The sequence below is a fragment of the Schistocerca gregaria genome, chromosome 3 (assembly GCF_023897955.1).
Source record: "Schistocerca gregaria isolate iqSchGreg1 chromosome 3, iqSchGreg1.2, whole genome shotgun sequence".
In the NCBI taxonomy this organism is placed as follows: domain Eukaryota; kingdom Metazoa; phylum Arthropoda; class Insecta; order Orthoptera; family Acrididae; genus Schistocerca; species Schistocerca gregaria.
The window spans coordinates 207431057-207457964 of NC_064922.1; the positions used below are offsets into that span (position 1 = coordinate 207431057).

General features: G+C 39.7%; 1 protein-coding gene across 1 annotated transcript in view; it reads left to right on the forward strand.

Moving 5' to 3' along the window:
- The window catches only part of LOC126354843 (methanethiol oxidase-like), a 161045-nt gene extending 156547 nt beyond the window's left edge, over positions 1 to 4498 (forward strand). The window contains exon 11 of the mRNA XM_050004822.1: positions 4120 to 4498. Within this exon, the coding sequence (XP_049860779.1) occupies positions 4120 to 4171 (52 nt within the window). The 3' untranslated portion in view covers positions 4172 to 4498. The remainder of the gene's footprint in view (positions 1 to 4119) is intronic.
- Positions 4499 to 26908: the final 22410 nt, after the last annotated feature.

Below are 26908 nucleotides of genomic sequence, written 5' to 3' on the forward strand. Positions count from 1 at the left end.
GAAACATATAAATGTTTGACTATAAGAGCCACAGTCAATGAAATTGATTTTTACATTTTGGTTTGAGCAGGCAATTTTCTCTTTTTTAAGCAATTCAGATCATTTATTCATCCACGCCCCATACATGGCTATGACGTGTGACATATACATAATGTAGACAGGTAAAGAGCCTTTGATTCATTCATGAAGATGACCCTCATACACAAAGTTGATAATCACAAGTCAGGACTAAGGAACGGCAGCAGATATACAAAATACTGAACTTAGGAACATATTTCCAAATAATGAGGAATAGAATGTGGGATGATACCATACACGAACTCTGCCATAGAGATTGAGTGACTGAACGAATGTGAGCAAATGGTGCTCAGTCAATGCTACAGTCCAGAGCAGTTGAGCATGAGTCACCACAAAACACAAGACACCATGAATGACACTGCTTGCACTCCATAACTGCTAAGTTCTTCATGTAAATGATTAAGACTCCTGTCTTATTATGCATATAGAGTATGTAAATACCAATGACATGAGCATCGTGTCCTCTTCAAGAGACATGATTGTGTTATCACATTTGCAGTGAGTGTCACTTGAGAATTCTATAACAGACTGAAATCACTACCATGAATATACACATTTAACAGAAGTGCAGGCAAAAAATGTTGGTGTATACAAAAGATACCTGGTAGTGTTGATTTAGGAATAGTTAACTTGGGACTGAAAGGATCTGCAGGGGGAGAAAAAAATAGCAGGAACAGGAAAAGACTAAGAGTATGCAAAAGAGATTGAAAAACATTGAATTCCCTAACTGTCAAGCAGCAATCGTAGAAGACAAGTGTTATAACTGCCATACAAGAAATGACCAGCAAATATAAGACAAGTGAAATGGTGACTATCTTTGACATTTCAGTTGAACAGGGTCAAAGCCAAATTATATTTTCCTCTTACGAAATTGCACATATATAACAACACACATCAACAGATTGAATGAGGAAGGTATCACTGTTCTCAATTTGAAGTTGTAGTGTAGGGATTGTAGATTGTGAGACAGCTTTTCCTATGGTTACGAAGTTGTTCATCATTTAGTGTCTTCTACACTGCCTTGATTCAGAACTAGATTATTTCTACAACAGGGATAAATATCTCTGATAAAAATTATCCTTTTTAAAAATTTCAGTATTTGTTATGATGTATACTATCAAAGGATTTCTTGTAATAGAGAGAACCTGGACAAATATTAACTCTTTTCTTGTAACAGCTTTGTAAAATGTTTTTTCTACAACATTCACTTCTCATGTACCTAAAACATTTCTAAATTCAGACTATTAATGACTAAAATACCTTCAGGTTTAACTGAAGAGTTTTGGGAGTAATTCTTAGACATCTTCATTGAGCCAGTCTTGTTTAGGTAACAAACATAAGTTCATCACATCTCCTCACACTTTGTTTTGTAGGGAGAAAGATTAATATTGATAAAGTTCATTGTATTGGATAAATACTAGTCTCCTAAATCCCAATGAAAATGTTTTGATTCATGGTAACTCTTCTTTGGGAAAGAGTTCAAACTGTTTTACTGAAATTTATGGCATTCTCATCAACTTTTTAAATCAATAGGCCTATTTTTTGTACTTCAATCTCATTGTTTATTCTTTTCCATCTAAAAGATGAGTTATATAATCACCTAACACAATTTTTTTTTGTTACTGAGGATGACAGTTTCATACCAAAGACGTAAAACCAAAATAAGAAATGACATACCTAAATTAAGTAGCAAAGTTATGGACTGAATCAACTGTATGAATGTTTCTTACCTAAATATATGCTGGTAATCCTGCCTGGCCACCACCTTTGTGGACTTCTTTAACAATATGTGACATTGCCTATACCTCATCATTCCTGCACTCTGTATCTTCCTTTAAAGCCCAAGTACTCAAGATGACTTCGCAAATTCTGTGTTCTGCAAAAAAATGATTGAGTTGAGTATTCATTCAGTGAGCTCACCAAACCCAGAGTTAAAAGTTGTAGGTGACTTTGAAAATTCCACTCTCTTGTCCATTTATTTGCAATGCTAAACTTAGCTTTCTGCAATCTGGAAATTACTGTGAAGGTTGGTTCTGGAAATTTCAGATGGCCTGGCATTTCCTGCAGGCACATGATAGAACATGTGCTTCATCAAATGCACCTAATCCCAAACTGTCAGCAGTAAAACATCCCTGATTTGGTGGGTAGGTAGCCCTGGCTGTATTCACAAAATGTACTTGGCATGGCACATATAAAACTAAGCTGTGGAAGTCGCAGTATTTGTACCGGTCAGCCTACACCGATGATGTTACCATGTGCCAAGAGTGATCAAATGTGCCCCAGTTTCCGTAACCTGTCACTGTTCTATACCATGCCACAGTGCCCAAATCTGCTCTTCAGTGTTTCCTTTTAGTTATTTCTATAGTGTCCATGTGAGAAAGCCATTGCTGCATATGAAACGGCATTGTTACTCCACTGTGCATGTTCAGTAGGATGACATTATGCTCCCTTGTCTTTGAGGTCACTTTGCTGCCTCATCATCTAGGTTCTCCAACTGTGCATGTTCAGTAGGATGACATTATGCTCCCTTGTCTTCGAGGTCACTTTGCTGCCTCATCATCTAGGTTCTTCAACTCAGGTGGTGTGTGGCAATTCGGCTCAATGGAGTGTTCATGCTGTCTGCAATCAATATCGAACGTTCTGTGGAGTTTTCATTCCAATATAGATACTGCTCTGGCACTGCCCAGAGAAACCATAAAAATTTTATCATCCACTTGGAATGTCATTCTGATACACAACAGTAGTATGAAGGAGCCCCATGGTAATAGTTCAGTGTTGACTTATACTGACCTGGTTTTGAACACTTGGAGAGTCCTGAATTCAGTGAATGATGGCTAACGTAACTTGCAGAATGTCCAGTTTGACTGTTCTTAGGTGCAACTGTAGTCCGATAGTTTTCCTATGGTGCTGTGCCTATACAGTCAGAGTGGAACCAGGTGTTGACTTATAAGTGCATTTGACAGATGGATGTCCACCTTAGAACTATTTGCATGACATAAGTTGGAAGTATAAAGTAGGTCTTGTCACTTTCTCTAGGCAGCTTGTCATAACTCAGTAGCCCCCAAGTTGCAGGCAACTCGGGTCTCTTCTATGTAGGCTGTCCCTGTGTCTTCTGGAGGACACTGCACCTTCAATGTAATATTAGATACAGTCTAATCCCCCCCCCCCCTCCACACACACACACACACACACACACACACACACACACACACACACACACACACTACACTACACTACACTACACTTATTGTGTACATTAACTGTACTGAAACAAGCTGTGATTAGTGGCACATTGAGACCATATTTTGCTGCTAAGAAAAAGGAAGATTAGAACTAAATGTCGCATACGAGCGTCACACATGACTCTGATGTCTGGCATATACAAAAGGCAGACAGGTAAAGAGCCTTTGAGTCACTCATGAAGGTGGTCCTTATACAGAAAGAGACAGAGCAGATGCTAGTGTTACAGAAGGGCCCATTTCAAAGGAAACATCCCAGCATTTGCCTGGAGTGAATTAGGGAAATCACAGAAAACCTAAAATCTGGATGCCCAGATGGGAATTTGAACTGTCGTCCTCCCAAATGTAAGTCAAGTGTGCTAATCACTGCTAAGTATGCAGGGTCAGAGGGAATGCACTCTCCCACAATGTCAATCAAATTTGTGCTAGTGAGCTACTTCCTGGTATTGCATGTAACCTTGATAGTACCAGGTATATTGGTAAACTATTTTCATGAACTTAGTAGTCCATCCAGTGTGGTTACTAGATACTCTAATAAATCTTCATGCACCAGCTTCAACATTTGGTAGGATTTTGACATTGGAATCTTCTAAGTTAAAAACTTTCCAATCAGCTGTTGGGAGAGTGCCTGTCTAAATATTCCTTCTCATTCATTGTATTTCTGGTTTGAAATTGATTATTGATAGGTTATGTGATACCTTGAATAGTATTGTGAAGTATGTCATTTGGGATCATTAGTTGTCATATCACTTACACTTGATATTGTAGGTTCACAAGCTAATAAAAATGTTATTTGTTGCAGGTATCCTGGCGGGGACTGTACGTCAGACATTTGGCTGGCATGCGACGAGTGATCTGCAAATACACCATGAAACAACATAAGTTGTACTAATGAAGCTCTCACAGAAACTTGGGGAATTGCCTGTGTGATAGTTTGTCATCGTGCTTCAGCTTGCCTGGATTAATCACACCATAATGGGAAAACTGCACTTCTCAGCAAACTAATACTTCAGTGGGATATCTATGCAAATGACAGAGAAAACATTTATGACCAGTAAACACTTTAACATTATTTTCTGTTAATTTAAATGAAGCTGTATTCTGAGATTTTAGAATTTTTTGTATGTTTCATTTTAAAATTTGTATTTCACTGTTGAAAAAATAAATCACATTGCTGTGTAGCTCGATGTTAATTATTCCAGCATGAAAAACTGGTACAAACAGTCTGACCTACATACTTCTTGTAATTTCTTGCAAAATTTTATTTATATGCACAAGATATTAAATTTACAATAATTCTTCATAATGGTACCCTCAGCTGCTATGCAGTCATGACATTGAGTGACAATGTTTTGTCATAACTGCTACATAATGTCAGTGTTGTCTGAACAGTTTAAACTGCTGCACTGCTAGCCTGTAGGTGAATGTGACTCTTTCAGATATCATAATATCATCAAGTTCACAAAACATTTCATGCTATAGAGCAAGAGAAATAAATCTTGATTGCTAACTTTGATAATTGCACCGAAAGTTATCAGTGGACCCAACAGCCAGAATAATCAGGAACACATAGGAGCTGCTCAATTGGAACAGGATCTTATTAATAAATCTCTCTTGGTCACCTCGATCACATTTATTTTACGCTTTCCAAAAGTTCACGAGAAGGACACACCCCTATGGCCCATTATGAGCATCACCAAAATGTAGACTTGTAGATGTGCAAAACATGTGGCCAGCCCTCAACTCTACATGTTTGTTACTGTGTGCATAATATCAACTATAAGATGAAATTCATCAGCTGAATCAAAAGCCTGCACCTTGGAGGTGGAGATAGGATGGTCAGCATTCATGGGGTCTCATTATTCATGCATGTTCCCATCAAACTTCAGAGATCTCCTCTCCCATTTATTCTGTGCCAATGTTGTGGATTTATTCAAGCACATTCTGACAATCATATTTTTTGTGTGGTGGAGAGTATTTCAATCAGATGGGTGGAGTTAGAATGGGAAGCCCATTAGCTGCAGTTTATGGAGTACCCCGAGGATGTCACACTGGACACAGCTGCTGCAAAGCCTGTTTTATCATTAGACATTTGTTGTCTGGCCTCATGGATGGGAAAATCTGGAAGAATTCTTGGGTTATGTCAACAATATAGGCACCTCACTGCTCCTTGACACCCTTGTCTGCTGAAATCTGGCATCTGCATACTACCAACTATTGTCCACCAGAACAAGACCAGTCTGTTCAGAAGACCCTGCACCACCTAGACAAATCCATTTCAGACATTGAAAATGTGCTGGAGGAACTGAGGCACCTACTGTTGATTTTTTTAGTAATTTTTTTAAAAGTTTTCAAAGAAAATGACTGAAATGCTGAACTGATTTTTTCAAGCTATTTCACCAAAGTTTTATAAACAGAAGCTTTCTAAGAAAGTCATGAAGTATGTGTTTTGCCATTCTTTGGTTCAGTAACAGGAAAGATTAGCCAGCTTGTACACAGGCATAAAATCAATTCAGTATTCAGGCCTCCAGCAAAAATTCATCAACTCATAAGATCTGTGAAAGATGATGTAGTCCTCAGAACACCAAGAATTTACAGGGTACTCTATGGGTGTGGACAGTTTTATGCTAGACTTTGCACCACTACTGAGCAGTATGGGATGTTTATGCCTCTAAATATCCTGAGAAATCTGGAAAGAAGACACCAAATTGCGTTTGACAGAACATCTATGCTAAACAGACAAATGCTTTCTGGGATAGCATTGTAAAAGAAGCGATCAATATAAAAATTTCTGAAATCTCTCATCAAACACTGTGGTCTGCAATTAAGCACAATTTGGGACATGGCCATTGCTACAGCTTGCCAGCCAAAATATCTGAGCATGAAAAATAGTGTTTTGTACAGTTCACACCAATATATAAGAAAGGAAATAGACTAATCCATTGAATTACATCATCATATGTTCGACTTTGATTTGTTGTAGGATTTTGAACATATACGGTCTTGCAACTGAAGGAACTAGTCAAGGTAACTCCAGTCTTTATGAAGGGTTTCAAATCAGATCCTGCAAACTACAGACCAATTTCACTAATTCCATTACTAGGAAAAGTCTTTGAAGGCATAATATATCATATGTATGAGTACCTAGAAATAAATGATATGTTAAGTGCATCAAAGTTTGGTTACAGAAAAGGAAGGTCAGCTATACATGCCACAGAACTCTTAGTCAGAGGCATTTTAGCAGCATTTGAGGACCATGCTCACACACAGGTAACCTTCTGTGATCTGAGCAAAGCCATTTACTGTGTTGACCACTTACTTCTGCTCTATAAACTTGAGTACTATGGAATATGTGATAAAAGTATAAAACTCATCAAATCATACCTCAATAAAAGGATGGTCAGTTCAGGAAGTCATGTGTCAAACACATTCGAGGTTCAACACGGAGTGCTGCAGGGATCTAAATTGGGACCACTTCTCTTCCTTGTACACATAAATGACTTACCAGGATATATAGATGTAAAGACGTATACATATGCAGATGCTACATCTTTTCTAACTGTAAACCATGTATTTGATAACCTTGTAAGTGGTATGAAATTGGCAAAAGAAAATGCAACATCACGATTTAATGCAAATGGTCTACTATTAAATGAGGAAAAGACCCAGAATATGTGGTTCAGTCTATCAAAATTAGAAAAACAAAAGGCAAAGTTTTTAGGTATCATACTTGACAACAGTCTAACATGGAACTCTCATGTTAATCACACAGTGGTTAGATTGTCAAGAGTTATTTATTTGTTGAAGAGACTGATATGTTGTGTGACATTTGAGTATAAAAGGACAGTGTATTTTGCCTTTTTTCAGTCTGTTTTAAGGTATGGATTAATACTCTGGGGAAACAGCAGAATAATAAATGAAATTATGGTGATCCAGAAGAAAGCAATCAGAGTAATGGCTAAGGTAGATAATAGGACACATTGTAAACCATTGTTCATTAAATATAGAATTTTAACAGTTTTTAATTTATATATTCTTAACAGCATTAACTATATACTTGCTGAACTACCAAACTTAGGTTTAAGAAATCAAAGGCATGACTATTATGCAAAAACCTGTACTACTCTGCTGTTGCCACAAAATATATTAGCTAAAACTAACAATAGTCATAAGTATATGGCAATTAAAATATATAACAAATTCTCTAAGAATGTGTCAATCAAGCCTGACAAATTATTGAAAGAAAATGTACATAACTTCTTGTTAACTAATCCATTCTATTCATTAGCAGATTTGTAGAAATGCCCACTATCAATGTAAATGTGTAAAAATTTATTTTGTAAAATTAATAGGTTAAGTGAACTGACGAAGTCTATTGCATGTAATAATGCTGAATGACGAATAAAGAATCAGAATCTGTTGTTCCATAACCTGCATAGATTCAGGAAATATCATTCTTGTGAAACACGACTGGCTCTTTATTCGTACAAAGTAATGAATGCTATGGATCTCAAGTTGATTACATATTTATAGGTTTCGAGAGGGTTCTTGGCAATGCTTCTAACAAGCAGCTTCCAATATAATTGTGGGCCTGTGGAGTATCATCTCAACTGTGTATCTGGATTTGTGATTTCCTGTCAGGAAGGTCACAGTTCATAATAACTGATGAAAGTTATACCAGAGGTTTCACAACAGAGTGTTACAGGATAGGTTCTCTGCTTTTCCTAATCTATGTAAATGATTAAGGAGACAGTGTGAGCAACCATCTCAGATTGTTTGCAGATGACTGTTGTTTACTGTCTACTAAAGTAACCAGAAGATGAAAACAAATTAGAAATTGGCGTAAACAAAATATTTGCATGGTGTGACAAGTGGCAGTTGACTTTGAACAATAATTTCTGTTACAAAGTGGGTCTTGCAAATTGAAGGGTGACAATCTAACTAAATATCTAGGGATTATTTTTACGAACAACTTAACTTGAAACCATCACATATTGTGAAGAAGGGCGACTGTATTTTATTGGCAGAAAACTTAGGAGATGCTTTAGATTTACTGTAGACAATGCCTACATTACACTTGTTCTATTCTGAAGTACTGCTATGTGGCATGGATTTCCTTGCCAGATAGGATTGGTGGTACACATTGAAAAAGTCCAAAGAAGGGCAACTCATCTTTTTATTGTGAAACAGGGGAGGCTGTGTCATGCATATGATACGGAGTTGGTAATCATTAAGACAATGGCATTTTTAATTGCAGTATATCATTTCAAAAAATTTTAATCACCTACCTTCTTTTCCAAATGTCAAAATATTTTACAAATACAAATACAAACATTTTATTCCATCACTGAGCATATTTACATGCAGTTGGTGTCATCAGTGTTTACATAATAATAATAATAATAATAATAATAATAATAATATTCCCTGTGGAGGCCTGGGAAAAGAATAGGCCTCCGGTATGTTCTGCCAGTCGTAAAAGGCGATGAAAAGAACAAACCACTAATAGGGCTAACCCCCCTTTTAGTGTGATTAGTTGGTTCAGGACACAACTAAAGAAGCCTCAGACAAGCGCCATCATGGTCGGGGATGACGCTTGAACCCTATGCTCGCCCACAATGGTAACGACACTGCCAGCCAACTGGAAAATGATTTAAATCCAAATAGAGGTGTTTTGCAGGATATGCTTCCTGCAACCACCGTAGAAGGAAAACAGACAGAGGATGAGATGGTCAGATGAAGTTAATCGACACCCTATGTTCTGTTATTACCAAGCAACAAACCTAGGAACCAACACAACTGGATACAGATCACAAGTATACACAACATTTATTACCAGATACCCAGAATTAAAATTTTTAACAGAACAACGACTAGCTGATCAGATCAGTGTAATAATCAAAAATAACAGGATACCCCAATAAGAATTAGAAAATATCAAACAACAAGTACAACAAATACTGGAACAAAATAATGTGCAATCAGAAGAAGAAGAAAATACAGTAATGGACTCAAACATCCCAGAGCAAACAAACAAAGAACAACACACATCAATTAAACAATCAGAGGAAAACGAAATCTTAAGACTGCCACCAGAACAAGTACAAATAGAACACGAAGTGACGCAGATGTTAGATATAGAAGAAAAAATTCAGCTGACATATATAGAATACAAAGACACAAATACAAACATTAGACCATTCTTGCATAGACCGCCAAATAACCCACAAGTCGAAACAACAATAAAAACTATCAACACAATCATACACAACAAAATAAATGAAAACACAACTGTGGAATAGTTACAACTACTGGTTTATATAGGAGCACTCACTACACTAAATATACACACTAGGCAGAGATCAGAACCAACCAACACACAGAAGAAACCCACAAAAACAGCATGCCAACACAGGCTACAGATCAGAATAGAAAAACTGAGAAAAGACATTGGACAGCTAACACAATTTATAAGACATCAAATATCAGACAAAAAACGAAAAAGGTTAGGTAAAATCTCACAACAAGAAGCGATAGAGCAATTAGATGAAAAGAAACAGAAATTACAAGCATTGGCCAAACGACTTAAAAGATACAAAAAAGTGAAAATAGAAGGAAACAAAACCGAACATTCAACGCAAACCAAAAGAAATAGACAATAGATAACACACACATTAAAACAGACAATCCACCAAACATAACAGACATGGAACACTTCTGGAGCAACATAAGGTCAAACCCGGTATAACATAACAGGCATGCACAGTGGATAGAAGCAGAAACAGACACATACAAGATGATACCACAAATGCCTGAAGTGATAATTTTGCAACGTGAAGTCACCAAAGCAATTAATTCTACTCACAATTGGAAAGCCCCTGGAAAAGATAAAATAGCAAATTTCTGGCTAAAGAAGTTCACCTCAACACATTCACATCTAACTAAATTATTTAACAATGATGTAAATAAAATAGAAAGAAAGTTCCACATGGGAAACATATATTAAAAACAAAGATTCCAAGACTTACCAAGCGGGAAAGCGCCGGCAGACAGGCACATGAACAAAACACACAAACACACACACAGAATTACTAGCTTTCGCAACCGATGGTTGCTTCTTCAGGAAGGAGAGGGAAAGACGAAAGGATGTGGGTTTTAAGGGAGAGGGTAAGGAATCATTCCAATCCCGGGAGCGGAAAGACTTCCCTTAGGGGAAAAAAAGGACAGGTGTACACACACACACACACACACACACACACACACACACACACACACACACACACACACACATATCCATCCGCACATACACAGACACAAGCAGACATATTTAAAGGCAAAGAGTAAGGGCAGTATACTGAAGTTATTAATTTCCTGGTTTGGCAACTTTATGGGTGTAGCTTCAAATTTTGCTTCTATGCACAGTCCACTCACATCTGCCCCATGCTTCACAAAAAAATTGTATTAGAGTGAGATAAATGGAATACTGGTACTGTTGTGTCTTCATTTCCATTTTGTTTGTGCACTTTAAACATATAGTTCAGAACTGTACTACAAACTAAATCTGGTGATGCTGAGGCAATTAGATTAGGAAATGAGACATTTAAAGTAGTAAATGAGTTTTGCTATTTGGGGAGCAAAAGAAATGATGATGGTCAAAGTAGAGAGGATATAAAATGAAGACTAGCAACGGCAAGGAAAGCGTTTCTGAAGAAGAGAAATTTGCTAACATCGAGTATAGATTTAAGTGTCAGGAAGTCTTTTCTGAAAGTATTTGTGTGGAGTGTAGCCATGTATGGAGTGAAACATGGATGATAAATAGTTTAGACAAGAAGAGAATAGAAGCTTTTGAAATGTGGTGCTACAGAAGAATGCTGGAGATTAGATGGGTAGATCACATAAGCAATGAAGAGGTACTGAATAGGATTGGGGAGAAGAGAAATTTGTGGCATAACTTGACTAGAAGAAGGGATCAGTTGGTAGGACATATTCTGAGGCATCAAGGTATCACCAATTTAGTAGTGGAGGACAGCATGGAGGGTAAAAAAAATAGAGGGAGACCAAGAGATGAATGCACTAAACAGATTCAGAAGGATATAGGTTGCAGTAGGTACTATGAGATGAAGAAGCTTGCACAGAATAGAGTAGCATGGGGAGCTGCATTGAACCAGTCTCTGGACTGAGGATCACAACAACAACATGTAAAGATTTTGGTAATGATTTTTCTCAGGGGCTCCTCAAGTGTGGAACTGGTTGAGAAACGGTCTGAAAGTGGTTCCTCTGCCAAACACTAAAGGTTAAGCATGTAGATGTTTATGTGGTTCCCTGGCAGGCATTCCTACCAGACTGTCCGAATAGAACTCCCTAATGACCACTGAAAAGCTCAAATTACTCTCACTTATGCTGTTTGCAGATGCAGACGTATGTCAACTGTGACACATTGGTCATAATCATATGCACATGTTCCAGACTTATAGAGGGACAGTTTCTTCAATAATTGAAAGCACTATGCAACTTTAATATGAAGCCTTTGCCAAAGGTGGTCTTTGCCTGCAGTTTGTGCAGTGAGAGAGTGACCATGCTGGTGTCATGCCAAATTACCTAAAATGGAAAAATCTCAAGTGTTACCACCACCTGTATACTGGTAACTCTGTCAGGTCTCTTGCTGTCTGTGATGTAAATTAATGACATTGCAAACGTTGTTACTAAAAGCCCCAACCTCAGACTTTTTGTAGATGTTGTAGTTACCTATCCTGAAGTACTGTGTGAAAAAGTGTCAAACATTCAGATCTCTCTAAGATTTCAAAGTGGCGGAGAGATTATCACCTTGTTTTAAATGTGGATAAATGTAAAATTTTGCACTTCACAGAATGAAAAAAAGAGTTGTATCCTATGACTAAAATATCAATGAGTTAATACTGGAATCAGTCAATTATACAAATACCTGGATATAATGCAAATCAGTTCAGTCACTGTAAAGTGTAAAGCTGAATACAGTTTTTATTTTTGAAGACATTGCTGTAGGAAAGTAGGAACAGGAACTAAAATATTTCTGTTTTGGACATCACATTGGGATGGATGTCTTTTTATTTGAGTCAAAAATACTCGAGGATTTCTAAACAGCTGATGAGGGACTAACCTTAACGCTTTCAAACAAGGTAATATGAATTTAAAGCACAGTTATCAGTGTAAGATCTAAAGAAATGCCTGCCAAAGATGTATCAAAATCCTAGTGGTTAACTACTGAACCAATTACAACTTAGTTCCAGAGTTGAAAGCACTCCTAAAAACCACTGAAGCTCGTGTGATATTAGACACAGAAAGCTGGTAACCATCTTGAGAGTAATGAGATCTGTGGAGAAAATTTAATCCTGTACTGAAAGGATAGGGAAACAGGAAATGAATATGGTGTATTTGTCGCAGTAGACAAGAAAATCGCATCCACAGAGATGGAAACTGAAACTGCACGTCAGACTGTTAGGGCAAGACACAGTATCAAAGACGGGCATAAAATGATAACATGTTACTTCTATTGACCAACAGATTCTCTTCCTGATATAACCAAAAATTTTTGAGAGAATCTCAGTTCGTTTTGTTAGTGATGGGTATGATGAGATCATGCAAAACATTACTCAATACCTTCCTTGAAAAATGCTTGGAACAGATAGTTCAGAACTCCATTCATAATGGAAATATATTAGATCTAAGGGCAACAAACAGACCTGACCTCTTCAAAACTCTTCCACATTGAAACAGGTATTGGTGATCATGAGGCAACTGTAGTGACAATAAATACCAAAACACAAAGGGCAACTAAAACTAGCACAAAGATTTATATGGTCAGCAAACAAGATAGAGATACTCATATAATGAGAACTTGAAACTTTTAGCTCAGAAGAGGAGCATATTGAAGAATGGAGGATCAAATTTAAAAGAATAGTTCACCATGCACTGGACAGATACATACCCAGTACAATGATTCATAATAGGAGAGATCGTCCATGGTATACAGTCACCATAAAGGAACTGCTAAAGAAGGACTGTTAGGTGATAGGTGTAAAACAACAAAGGGCTTTAGATAGAGAGATGCCGAATGAAATGCATTTGGCAGTCAAGAGAGCAATGTGTGGACCCTTTAATGACTACTGTAGTGGGAATATTGTCAAATGCGCTTTCACAAAACTCAAAGAAATTCTGATCATATGAAAAGTGGTACCAGAGCCCAGTCATTCATGGATGGGACTGGAGCTGAAATTGAAAGTAGCGTAGGAAAAGCAGGAATACTTAACTCTGTTTTCAAATGTTCTTTTACAAAGGAAAATTCATGATTACTGCCCCAATTTAATTCTCATACCATTGCAAAGATGAGTGAAGTAGTTATTAGTGTTTGTTGCATGAGAAACAGCTGAAATCATTAAAAGTGAAAAACCCCTGGGCCCTATGGAATTACTGCCAGATTCTACACCCAGTTTGAAGCTGTTAACACCTCCATTAACTATAATGTACCATAGATTCTTTGAACAAAAAATTGTGCCCCTTAGCTGGAAGAAAGCACAGGTCACACCTATCTACAAGAAGGGTAGCAGAAGTGAATCCCACAGCTACCATGAAGTATCCTTGACATTCATTTGTTGTAGAATTTTAGAACATACTCTGCTCTCAAACATAATGGAGTATCTTAAACAGGATAACCTCCTCCAAGCCAACCAGCATGGATTTAAAAAACATACATCATGTGAAATGTAATGTGCACTTTTTTCACATGACATTCTGGAAACCATGGATCACAGCAGTCAGGTAGATGCAGTATTTCTCAAATTCTAAAAAGAATTTGAGTCAGAGTCACACCTATACTTACTATCAAAAATAGTAAGTGATATGGGTCATCAGACAAAATATGTGATGAGATTGAGAATTTTTTGGTAGGGACGATACCACATGTTATCTTAGATGAAGAGTCATTAACAGATGTAAAAGTAACTTTGGGTGTACTGCAGAAAAGTGTGATGGGTCCCTTGCTGTTCGTGTTTTATATTAATAATCTTGTGGACAATATTGATAGTAACCTTAGACTTCTTACAGGTGATGCAGTTATCTACAATGAAGTACAGTTTGAGGACAGCTGTACAAATATTCAGCCAGACCTTGATAAGATTTCAAAGTATGGGAATGATTGGAACTTGCTTTAAATGTTGAAAAATGTAAAAATCTTCACTTCACAAAACGAAAAAGACTTGGTATTCTATGAATTTATTATTAGTGAGTCACAGTAGAATCATACAGATATATGGGGATAACACTTAACAGGGACATGAAGTGGTATAATCACATAAGCTCAGTTATGAGTATAGCAGGTAGCAGACATTGGTTTATTTGTAGAATACTAGAAAATGCAAACAGTCTACAAAGGAGATTGCTAAAAAGTCACAGAAATTGTCAATGAAAGTGTTTGGGATCTAAATGTCTGAGCAGGAAGCCATACTAGAATCATTAGCACAAAATTGTAGCAGAACATTCAACAGATTAATACAAAATTTGACAAATTCTAAAGAACAGTTAATATGTTATGTACAAGGATTTTAGTACTTTGAAATGTACAAGAGTGATGGGGGAAAAAGAAACTATAACTAGTATGAGAGTATATAAGTTTCATACTGTCCCAAAGTCTCTTTAGTGCAAAACAACATGTTGACAATATGCAGAGGTTTTGAGGCATATAAGGTGATGTGGCAAAAATTAAAATTGCTAAGAGCAGGCCAGTTAGAAAGAAATCAATCTCTGAGAAACTTTTAAGCCCCTCGCTGAAACTCTTGAACAATGCTTACAAATGACCAATAATTCAAATAGAGAAGAAGAAGAAGATGATAAAATTGCTGATTTCATTCAGTGTGATAGTTATATCAAGAGCTTGATGGAAAATATGAAGACAGCAGAGAATAATAGTAGTAGTGACAGAAACGCGATGGAAACCGTGGAGCGGCCCGCGAAAAGCAACACAACGGGAGAGGAGGTATACGACCAACGGAAGACATTACGACACAACAAGAACAGACAACAGAGTAACAAACCAAACACGACAACCACGTCCACTGGAATAGAAACACAAAAGTCAATAAGCTATCTGAGGCGATATGTCCTGAGACGCACACGATGTTGGAGTGCTGGCTGAGTGCGAGGCAGGCGCTTAAGTATGCTATTGGGGCTCGCCACTATTGGCCGCTAGGACCACGTGTTCCACAGTGGCACCCTTACACTAAAAGTGGGCCAGGAGGTGCGTGCCTCCAAAGCTTACAGCTTGATGGTGCAGTGACCTCTATGGGTCTTCGACATCCATGACATCTGGCGAGGATTCAAATTCTGCAGTGCGCGGTACCAGATGCTTGTTACAAAGTATCATGTCTCAGAGATGTGCAATTTAGGATGCACTCTGTCAAGTGGCTGAAAAGTGGGCTGTCTCATACACATATTCTCCAGTGAGTGGTCGAGAAAATAATGCTCAAATGGCTCTGAGCACTATAGAACTTAACATCTGTGGTCATCAGTCCCCTAGAATGAAGTCGTTCGAATCAGTCTCCAACTGCGGCAAAAAAAAATTCTCAAGTATATCTAGATATGTGCTTTCTGTAACAGTGTTCTTGGCAAAGAAAAATGGACCATACGCCTTTTCCCATGAAACTGTAAAAACACACATTAAAGTTTGGAGACTCCCTTTCATGTTGTCATGTTGCACAATTTCATGTGGTTGTTCAGTACCCCATATTCTCACATTATGACGGGTCACCTTTCCATTTAAATGGAATGTTGTCTCGTCAGTAAACACTAAGCGGTGAAGAAGACTGTCATCATCCATCATGCGAGAACAAAATTACAGAACTCCACACGTTGTTGTTTGTCACCTTCACAAAGAGATTGCAGTAGCTGAATTTTGTATGGTGTCATGTGTATATGTCGACGCACCACACGCCAGATGGATATTGGGGGCATGTTGAGGTGTTGAACAGATTTCTGTGGACTCCTTGTGGAATGTGCTCGACAGGCACTCGGAGACGACCCGGCGATTTGCCTTTATATAAACAATCTGTTTCTAGGAACTGCTCATGCCACCGGCTAGTGCTCTGTGCCGTAGGAGGATCTACATCATACCTTGCATGAAAGTCACGCTGAACATTTATTACTGATCCGCACTGTGCAGAATGTAGAACACAAATCGCTTTCTATTGTGCTAGCAACATTTTTACTAGAACTGAAGTGAACACACACTACTGCTACCTAGGGAGAACCATGTAAAACTCGATAGTTTGCTCTTTCCAATAGTATGTTGTTCAATCTCAAATTTCATTTTTAAATCGGGTGACTCTTTTTGATACACCCTGTACATTCAACTGATGCATTGCACCGCATTTGCACAGTTCATTCGAGTAATAACGAATGTTTTTACCTGCATTTGTTATTTGTTAATGTTCGTGGACTGACTTCATTTGAATTTTTACAAACTGGCAAGGGTGAATTGTGCGCAACAAACTGAGAAGCCTGTCAGTGTTTAAATTTGCTCTAGGATGACATTCATGGAGATCACACGCGATTACTAGATATTGGCAATTGGAAAAATTTCGTTTGACACTTCCACTGGCCCCATTCGTTTCCACCTAATTTTTTGTCCATTCATAACATCGAAAGAAGAATTACCACGAACGTATTCCAAAATATTGCTGCAAATTACAAAAACATGTCTGGGTGAAAGAATTAGCTATTTTGGCTGCAAAAAATTAGGACGTAGACGATTTGAACATAACAATTCAAATCCAAATCGCTGGCCACCTGCATTGAAAAGTGAAATGTCGTGTGACGAGGGCCTCCTGTCGGGTAGACCGTTCGCCTGGTGCAAGTCTTTCGATTTAACGCCACTTCGGCGACTTGCGCATCGATGGGGATGAAATGATGATGGTTAAGACAACACAACACCCGGTCCCTGAGCGGAGAAAATCTCCGACCCAGCCGGGAATCGAACCCGGGCCGTTAGGTACGACATTCCTTCGCGCTCACCACTCAGCTACCAGGGGCGGAGGGTTTGGTGATAATCATGTTACACAACCTGAACCAACCAAAACTACGCAGTGGAACAAGATTCTCTGGTAAGAATTCGATAAACAACGTGACTGAAGCATCGATAATCACAGGCTAGGATATTCTGGTTCCAAGAATAACACAAATTCCACCCGATTTGCCGTTTCAGTTCAAGCGTGTCCAACTTCCGGTTTGCCTTGCATCACAACGACGAGTAATACAACCCAAGGCCAGTTGTTAGAAGTTTGTGAAATAAACGAACTGGCGTGTTTTTCCCATGGGCAGTTGTACGTGGCGTGCTCGAGAGTTGGTAAGCCGCTGGCGCTATTCGTTTCCTCTCCAGACGGTAATACAATAAAATATCGTTCACACCCAAGCATCGCAATGAACACTTTGAAAACACCAACTAATTATAGTCAAAATAACGGATTCCGAATCATTTCATATCAATAAATTCGTGATCTTACTGAGATTGTTTTGTTTCATTTCATACAGATTTAAGGAAAGATTCAGTTGGATGAATCCCTTCTGGAGCGACTGTGCTGCCTGACGATGTACAGCCTAAACCACTGGTTGGGAAAGGAGTGAGACAGGGTTGTAGCCTCTCCCCGATGTTATTCAATCTGTATATTGAGCAAGCAGTAAAGGAAACAAAAGAAAAATTTGGAGTAGGTATTAAAATTCATGGAGACGAAGTAAAAACTTTGAGGTTCGCCGATGACATTGTAATTCTGTCACAGACGGCAAAGGACTTGGAAGAGCAGTTGAACGGAATGGACAGTGTCTTGATAGGAGGATATAAGATGAACATCAACAAAAGCAAAACGAGGATAATGGAATGTAGTCCAATTAAATCGGGTGATGCTGAGGGAATTAGATTGGGAAATGAGACACTTAAAGTAGTAAAGGAGTTTTGCTATTTAGGAAGTAAAATAACTGATGATGGTCGAAGTAGAGAGGATATAAAATGTAGACTGGCAATGGCAAGGAAAGCGTTTCTGAAGAAGAGAAGTTTGTTAACATCGAATATAGATTTATGTATCAGGAAGTCGTTTCTGAAAGTATTTGTTTGGAGTGTAGCCATGTATGGAAGTGAAACATGGACGATAACTAGTTTGGACAAGAAGAGAATAGAAGCTTTCGAAATGTGGTGCTACAGAAGAATACTGAAGATAAGGTGGATAGATCACGTAACTAATGAGGAGGTATTGAATAGGATTGGGGAGAAGAGAAGTTTGTGGCACAACTTGACTAGAAGAAGGGATCGGTTGGTAGGACATGTTTTGAGGCATCAAGGGATCACAAATTTAGCATTGGAGGGCAGTGTGGAGGGTAAAAATCGTAGAGGGAGACCGAGAGATGAGTACACTAAGCAGATTCAGAAGGATGTAGGTTGCAGTAGGTACTGGGAGATGAAGAAGCTTGCACAGGATAGAGTAGCATGGAGAGCTGCATCAAACCAGTCTCAGGACTGAAGACGACAACAACAACAACAACAATACAGAGTGGGGCAGATAAAAGTGGTCCAGACGAGTGGATACTATTGGATGTAAATGTATGCATATAGCCACACCCTATGACGCGCAGGCAACGTGTACGCCTGCCACATGATCCAGACCAGTTCAGACCGTAGTGTGGACAGCGTCAGTGTGAGTGGAGCAGTGTAAGTGGGATGATGGTAATCACAGTGGAGCAACAGGTGCTCGTTGTTGAAAGTTACTTGACAACAAAGTCATGGAAACGGAGTGGTCAGTTGTCTGCTAAGATGTTTAATGGTGTCAAAATGCCAGCAAAAAGTACCATGCAACGCTTAGCCTGAAAATGTCATCAGACAGGATCTGTTTTGAAAGAGTCAAAGAACATTCCCAAACGTGCGCACATACCATAAAATGTGGCTGCAGTTCGCCAGAAAATGCTTCAGTGCTACCAAACCAACCCAATGTGTGCCGCAAGAGATTGCCATGTCTCATCGATCAAGCAGACGAATACTCCACTTGGACCTGCACGCACACATCCCTACCAATTGTTTGTTGTTCATGCATTAAAACTAGAAGATGCTTCTCAGTGACTCCAGTTTTCCGAATGCCTATTCACTGAGATAACGATGAATGGCTTGGACATGGATCTGTTCTTTATGTCAATTCACGGAATCACAGGTCTGGGGCTGCGGAGAATCTGCGTAATTGCTACAAAACACTATTGCGTGATCAGAAGGTTGAGGTTTGGTGTACAGTGTCTGCATGCCACATTATTGGTCCCATCTTCTTTCATCAGACGCTGACTTTAGCGCTTTACATTGCCAACACCGTGAAACCATTTGTGGCAGCATTAACGGAGAAGTAAAGGCCCTACAGTTACTTCCAACAAGACGGAGCAGCTACACATACAGCCAGCCGAACCTTGAAACACATTTATACAATCTTCACGCCTGACAGCATTGTTAGCAGGGGTCAAATGGTTCAAATGGCTCTGAGCACTATGAGACTTAACATCTCAGGTCATCAGTCCCCTAGAACTTAGAACTACTTAAACCTAACTAACCTAAGGACATCACACACATCCATGCCCGAGGCAGGATTCGAACCTGCGACCGTAGCAGTCACGCGGTTCCGGACTGAAGTGCCTAGAACCGCTCGGTCACAGTGGCCGGCAGCAGCGGCCAGTCTGCTTGCAGCCCTAACTGGCCACCCAGGTCACCTGATCTGTGAGGGTGCGATTACTTTCTGTGGGGAGCCCTCAGCTCTACAGTGTATCACAAAAACCGTCATAGTCTTCAAGAATTGCAGTGGAACATTTTGGATGAGATTGCCGCAATTCCAGCAGCTCAGCACCGATATGCCTTCAGCAGCTTGCTAACCAGGGCCCAAAAGTGCAAAGAGATCAGGCTAGTAGTATATTTCCTTCCCTCTGCTGTGTTACTTTACACCCTGGGAATCTGTTCTCCAGGCCATTTGCTCCACTCTGTACAATAAACACTTTCTGTTAAACTGACTGTGCGCAAGAACATGCTAAGCTGTGCTATAAAAGTGTGCAGTTTTGTTTTACATTTCTCAGTCATTTTTAACAGAAAATTTTTGTTTATTGCTGATTTTAAATCCTACCTGTGGTAGATTAACCATGCGAAATACTGTCATTGAAGGTAGTACCCTCACAGACCCAGCAGCTGGAAAGGTCTCTCTCATAGCCTGTGTCTAATGATTCCCATTAATCTACCCATTCATTTTGTATTTTATTCCTAACCAGAGTTCCATTTGCAGTAACAGGTTAAAGAGAGTGGAGAGCAGGAGATGGACAGGCAAGTGGGAAGGAAATCGATACAAACAATGAGAAACAAGATGTGGAGAGACGGATGAGAGAGGAGGAGATGGACAGAGAGAGTGTGGGCTAAGAGATGTACAGAAAGTGGGGGAAAGTGATGGACAGAGATAGGGGAAGGAGAAACAGATAGACAAATTGATTGGGGAAAGAAGAGGGGGGGGGAGGATATTAAAGCGTACATACAATTTTCATACATATTTAGAGCAATTGTGAAGCATTGCCACTTTCGTTAGTGATTTATATAAATTCTCAGCACTTTACATTCATGCACTTAGTTTATTACACTGATGAAAATATTGTATTAATTAAAATGACAGCCATTAATTTTAAGACCAACTGATACGAGAAAGCAGTTTTCTTAAACAAATATAACAAACAAGCTTAAAAAAGTTTGAATGTGTATTTGAACTCACATTTCCATTACGAATCCAGTTCTTTACTTCTACGCTAATGTGTCACGTAGAACTTCTGCTTAATTTAACCTTGCTATAGTACACACTGTAACTGCAATGCTGACATAGGCTGCAGATGTGATTAATCTGATAAACTGCGTAAGAAACAGAAACAGGAAACTCCCATGAATCCGGCATTGCGCGCGCTGCTGTTGCGCATAGCTGCGTGCCGCGACTATGAAAGTTACACAGGGTGCGTCACAAAGAAAGCCCTTTTCATTTGGCTATTGTGACTGCAGGTGCATGCGCAGGTAGTCGTTCAACACGTGAGCAGAGTAGGAGCATTGCAAGGGAGTGGGCAATTCAGTTAACAATGGAGGAGTGTGCAAGACCGTGCCCCTGTGGTAGGGTCTTAACTTTGAAACGGAGTAGCGACCCAACGAGCTTTCCGCAGATTAAACCATCGCAGATACGTCCCTAATGGTCATATCATAAGACGTTGGATAGCAAAGTGGCGCAGAGATTGGCCAGTGCGTGATAGCAAGTCGCCTGGACGACCCTAAATGTGAGGATACGGGATAAAAAAGGATCGCGTACGGGCATAAACTGAAACAAGTCGTCGACGATCGCTTTACCGCAGGTTCCAGACACTGAACATTATCTATGGCAGTGTAGGACGCATTTTACACTTAGGTTTGAATGCGCGGCCCTACATGATACAGATAGTGTAACGCTTAAGCCCCACCGACAAGGTCCCATGTGTTCAGTATTGTGACATGTTTCTGGAAATTTGGTCAGCTAATGAGCTAATGCAGTAATTGTTGACAACCTGACAATGACTGACAAGGTACATTTATTGTCAGAGGCAATAAAAAACAAAAATGCCCTTTTTGGGGCACTGAGAAACCACAGCAAGTTCATGAACGCTCGCTGCACAGCCTGAGATTAACGATGCGGTGTGGACTCACTACAGCTGGGACCGTCAGGCCAATATTTCTTATGGGACAAAAATGGTGCAACGCTTACTGTCTTCCGAGCGATACGTGTCCGTGATTCGGAACTGAGTTATCCCTGTGCTACAACAGCATCTCTGTCCAATCAGTAGGTATCAACAGGACGGTGCGACTGCACACTCTGCTCATCTGTCAATGGTCTGTAATCGCCCTATTAAATTGTTAAAAGCTTAGTCAGATGGTGTCGTACTTTTTAAATAAAAGTTAGTATGACTGTCATGTAATAAATATTTTGCGTGGAGCGCCGTTGCGATACAGGCAAAGGTCAACTGTGGAAACTAAGCCGCTGAATATTAAAAGTAACATTATTGAGGAATACATCCGACTGACTACACAAAATAAGTGGACATGCTGTTCAGATCTTAAGATTGAATTTGCAGCAAGATACCAATGCTTTTCAGACACAGAGAAGCTATCGCGAATCTTAAAATCTCCTTTTGAAGTTTCTTAAGCGACAGAACGAACGGGTACTGTTGCGAAGTTATTCTACCTTTAAAATCCTTTACTTCAGATGGAGATAATAGACTTGCAAACATATAGAACTGCATCCGCTGACGAATTTTGGAGTAAACATATCCCAAAAAATTGAAAATTGCAAAAAATTAGCCATACAACTTGCTATTATATTTGGCTCCACATATATTTGTGAAAGTTCATTGTCAAAAACTAATTTTAGGAGAAAAAGTATCGCTGAAGATTAATCGCCACCCACCTTGAAGACATTACTCGCAAAGAAAGAGAAAGAACGAAAGAATGAGTTTTTTTCTGGATGTTTGAATACAAATATGTCTACCTATCATATTTCATATTATTTTGTGCGTAAAACTAAAATAAAAAATTAGTAAGGATTTGGAGGTTTCTCTTCTGGACCTTGATAAAAATTTCCAACAGTATCCGGACCCCTCTAAAATTGCTTGCCGACCCTTCGTATATGATACCGTTCCCAATGGAATCATTACACACAGTTGGGTTGGGGGTGGTTGCAGCATTATATTTCCAAGCTGTTTACATCCAACCTGTTTGCAAATTTGAGTCGCTTTGTAATCACTGGAATAACAAACATCACATATGCTCTCAAGCTGTGAAGTTTTGTTTCGTTTGATTTGGATGCTTTACGTTTTTGGTCATGGAGTGCGCTAAGAGACATTTGTACAGATCTTCGTTTTGAACTATGATTGCAAATTTATTAGCCTCGTAAACTATATCCAGGTCTTTCAGGATATGTCTGAAGTTATCAAATGACTGTCATACAACTTAGAATCTTAGGGAACCACGGAAATTGTAAAAGTCTTTCGCGAATTTGTGAACTAAATCTTATTTATCGTTTGGCCATCGTTCTCCCTTTTCAGTTACTTGCTTCCCGACAGTGTCCCTCTCTTTCGTTAAATTACTGCAGGTAGTAGGTTGGCCTTCTCAATTACACGTACACGGTGTGTCTCCAATTACACTGCCCAGCCACATTAATGAGACAGCCCGTCAAAAGCCTGAATATCCACCTCTCGTAGCGTGGACCACTGCCAGATGCGCAGGAAGAAGTTCTGAAAGGTATCGACAGGAATGTGGAGCCATGCCGGCTCCAGCGCCTTGGCCAGCGGGACTAGTTTTCTTGGTTGAAGATCCAGGGCACGAACAGCTGATCTAAATGATCCGATGGATTCTCGGCTGGATATAGATCCAGAGAGTTTGGTGGCGACCAGAGTACAGCAAACTTATCCTTGTGCTCTTCGAACCACGCATGTACACAGCGAGCTGTGTGACACATTACATTGTCCTGTTGGTACACGCCACGGTGAAGATGAAAACAAATGGTCCGTAAGAACAGATTCATACTTGTATTGATCCATTATGCCGTCCAGAACGACAGGATTACCCGGGGAATGCCTGACCATAACGCTCCCTCTACATCTACATCAACATCGTTACTCTGCAATTCACACTTAAGTGCCTGACAGAGGGTTCTTCGAACCATTTTCATTCTACTTCTCCACCATTCCACTCTCGAATGGCACATGGGAAAAAGGAACACGTAAATCTTTCCGTTCGAGCTCTGATTTCTCTTCTTTTATTATGATGATCATTTCTCCCTACGTGGATGGGTGTCAACAAAATATTTTCGCATTCGGAAGAGAAAGTTGGTGATTGGAATTTCGTAAACAGATATCGCCGCAAAGAAAACCGCCTTTGTTTCAGGGAGTGCCACCCCAACTCGCGTATCATATCAATGACAATCTCACCCCTGTTGCGCGACAACACGAAACGAGTATCCCTTCTTTGAACTTTTTAGATGTCCTCAGTCAATCCTACCTGGTAAGGATCCAACACTGCGCGGCAATATTGCAGCAGAGGACGGACAATTATAATTTAGGCTGTCTCTTTAGTGGGTTTGTAGGATCTTCTAAGTGTTCGGCCAACAAAGCGAAGTCTTTCTTTCGCCTTCCCCACAACATTATCTGCGTCGTCTTCCCAGTTTAAGTTGCTCGTAATAGTAATTCCTATGTATTTAGTCCGCATCTCGTGGTCGTGCGGTAGCGTTCTCGCTTCCCATGCCCGGGTTCCCGAGTTCGATTCCCGGCGGGGTCAGGGATTTTCTCTGCCTCGTCATAGCTGGGTGTTGTGTGATGTCCTTAGGTTAGTTAGGTTTAAGTAGTTCTAAGTTCTAGGGGTCTGATGACCATAGATGTTAAGTCCCATAGTGCTCAGAGCCATCCATCCTATGTATTTAGTCGAATTGACGGCTCTTAGATTTGTGCGTTTTACCGTATATCCAAAATTTATCGGATTTCTTTTAGTACCCATGTGGGTGACCTCCCATTTTTCTTTGTTTAGTGCCAATTGCCACTTTTCGCACCATACAGAAATTCTCTCTAGAGCATTTTGTAATTGGAATTGAGGGTCTGATGATTTTACTAGACGGTAAATTACAGCTTCATCTGCAAACAATCTAAGGGGACTGCTCAGATTATCACCTAAATCATTTATGTAAATCAGGAACAGCAGAGGGCCTATGACACTACCTTGCGGAACGCCAGATATCACGTCTGTTCTACTCGATGATTTACCGTCTATCACTACGAACTGTGACCTCTCTGAGAGGAAATCACGAATCCAGTCACACAACTGACCAGGAAAGTACTTGGGCTCGAACAAACAGAAATACACCAAAATCGTGTGAGAAATAATGTAAAGGTCTCTTATTGCACTAGTGGTATTCCCGCATCTGCAAAACTCTGCAGTCGTCCGTTAGAGGCCTCTACGTATGCCATGCCGCATTGCACACTGACCTGCCGGTACGCCAGCCGGGACCAGTACGGACGGTGCAGTGTGCCTCTGAAGTTGCGTTTTGTGACATTATTTGTGTATTGAAGCGTCAGATAGCTCGACGATTGGTAGTCAATCCTGCTAATGTATTGCGATTGGTTGAGATGAAATTACGAAAAACCCTTCTTCGTGAAGATAGCATTGGTGTAGAAGACGAATCATTCGCATGTTTTCTGATATCTATTATAATGCAGAAATATGAGCATAAGTTAGAAACAGATACTGTTCTAACACAAACACATAATGGTGATGATAGGGAGAATAATGACGAACAACTCATTGCAAACGGTAGTGCTACCGCAAGTGCGGGAAGAGGCGATGGAAGTAGTGACAGTGAATACCAACCGTCTCCCAAGAAGAAGGTTAAAGTTGCAAGTATCATCACGGCGTTTGATGATAACACAGTGGAGAACATGTACGATGATTATTACGTAAGAGGTTTCGACACATACGACAAGCTTCTGAAAAGATACCCTAACCTGAAGAGCCGCGCGGGATTAGCAGTGGATTAGCTGAAGTCTAAAAGCAATATTAAAAACATACTGGATTACGTGGCAAAAAAAAGAGAAGGAAATACAGTTTTCAAACGAAATCGTACACTGCTGTTCAAGACCATCAAGGAGCGTGTAATGGCGAAATTCGATGAAGCGCGAGAATGCGGTTCCGCCGTTCATTATTGGCATTTACAACATTGGGCATTGGACGTAGCCAGAAATCGTGGGTGTACAAACTTTACAGTGTCACTAGGATTTATTACTAATTTGAAACAGGAGTTTAGGATAACATCACGCCGTATCACTATGCTCCAAGCACGAAAAGATAAGGATGACGAAAAAGAGCTGATGCAAAGAGCTCAAACGTTTGTTGCTGACGTCAATGAGCATATCACGAGAGAAAACATCGATGTTAGCTCTGTATGGAACTGTGATCAGAGTCAGTTCAACTATGAACTTTCTTGTGACAGAACACTATCCATGAAATGGGAGAGAAACACTGTCGCGATGTTGCAGTCAGTTAACTGTGCAACACATAGTTACACGATCGATGTTGCTATATCGATGGACGGACGACTGGCAGACAAACTCTATATTGCCTCCAAGAATCCAGTGGAGAGTTTGGACCACGCGTGTCAAGGGAAAAAGAAACGCGGTGCCCTCCAAATGTCGTCGTCGATGCAATTGTGAGCAGGAAGATGACAAAACAACATCTGAAGACGTTTTCCCTGTCAGTTTTGAATCCACATTTGTCAAGATAGTCATTAGTACTTTGTGACTCCTGGTCTGGACATAAGGATGAGCGAGTACTACTGGAAGCATCTGGTGGAAAACATGTAGATTTAAAAATCACTCCGCCTAAAACTACAAAATATGCACAACCTCTGAATGTGTATTTCTTCAGGCAATATAAAATATATGCCAAGAGAATAACAGACTTCATTAAAATACGTTCCAGTAATGTGCATCCGAAATTGCACGACAGATTCTTTATC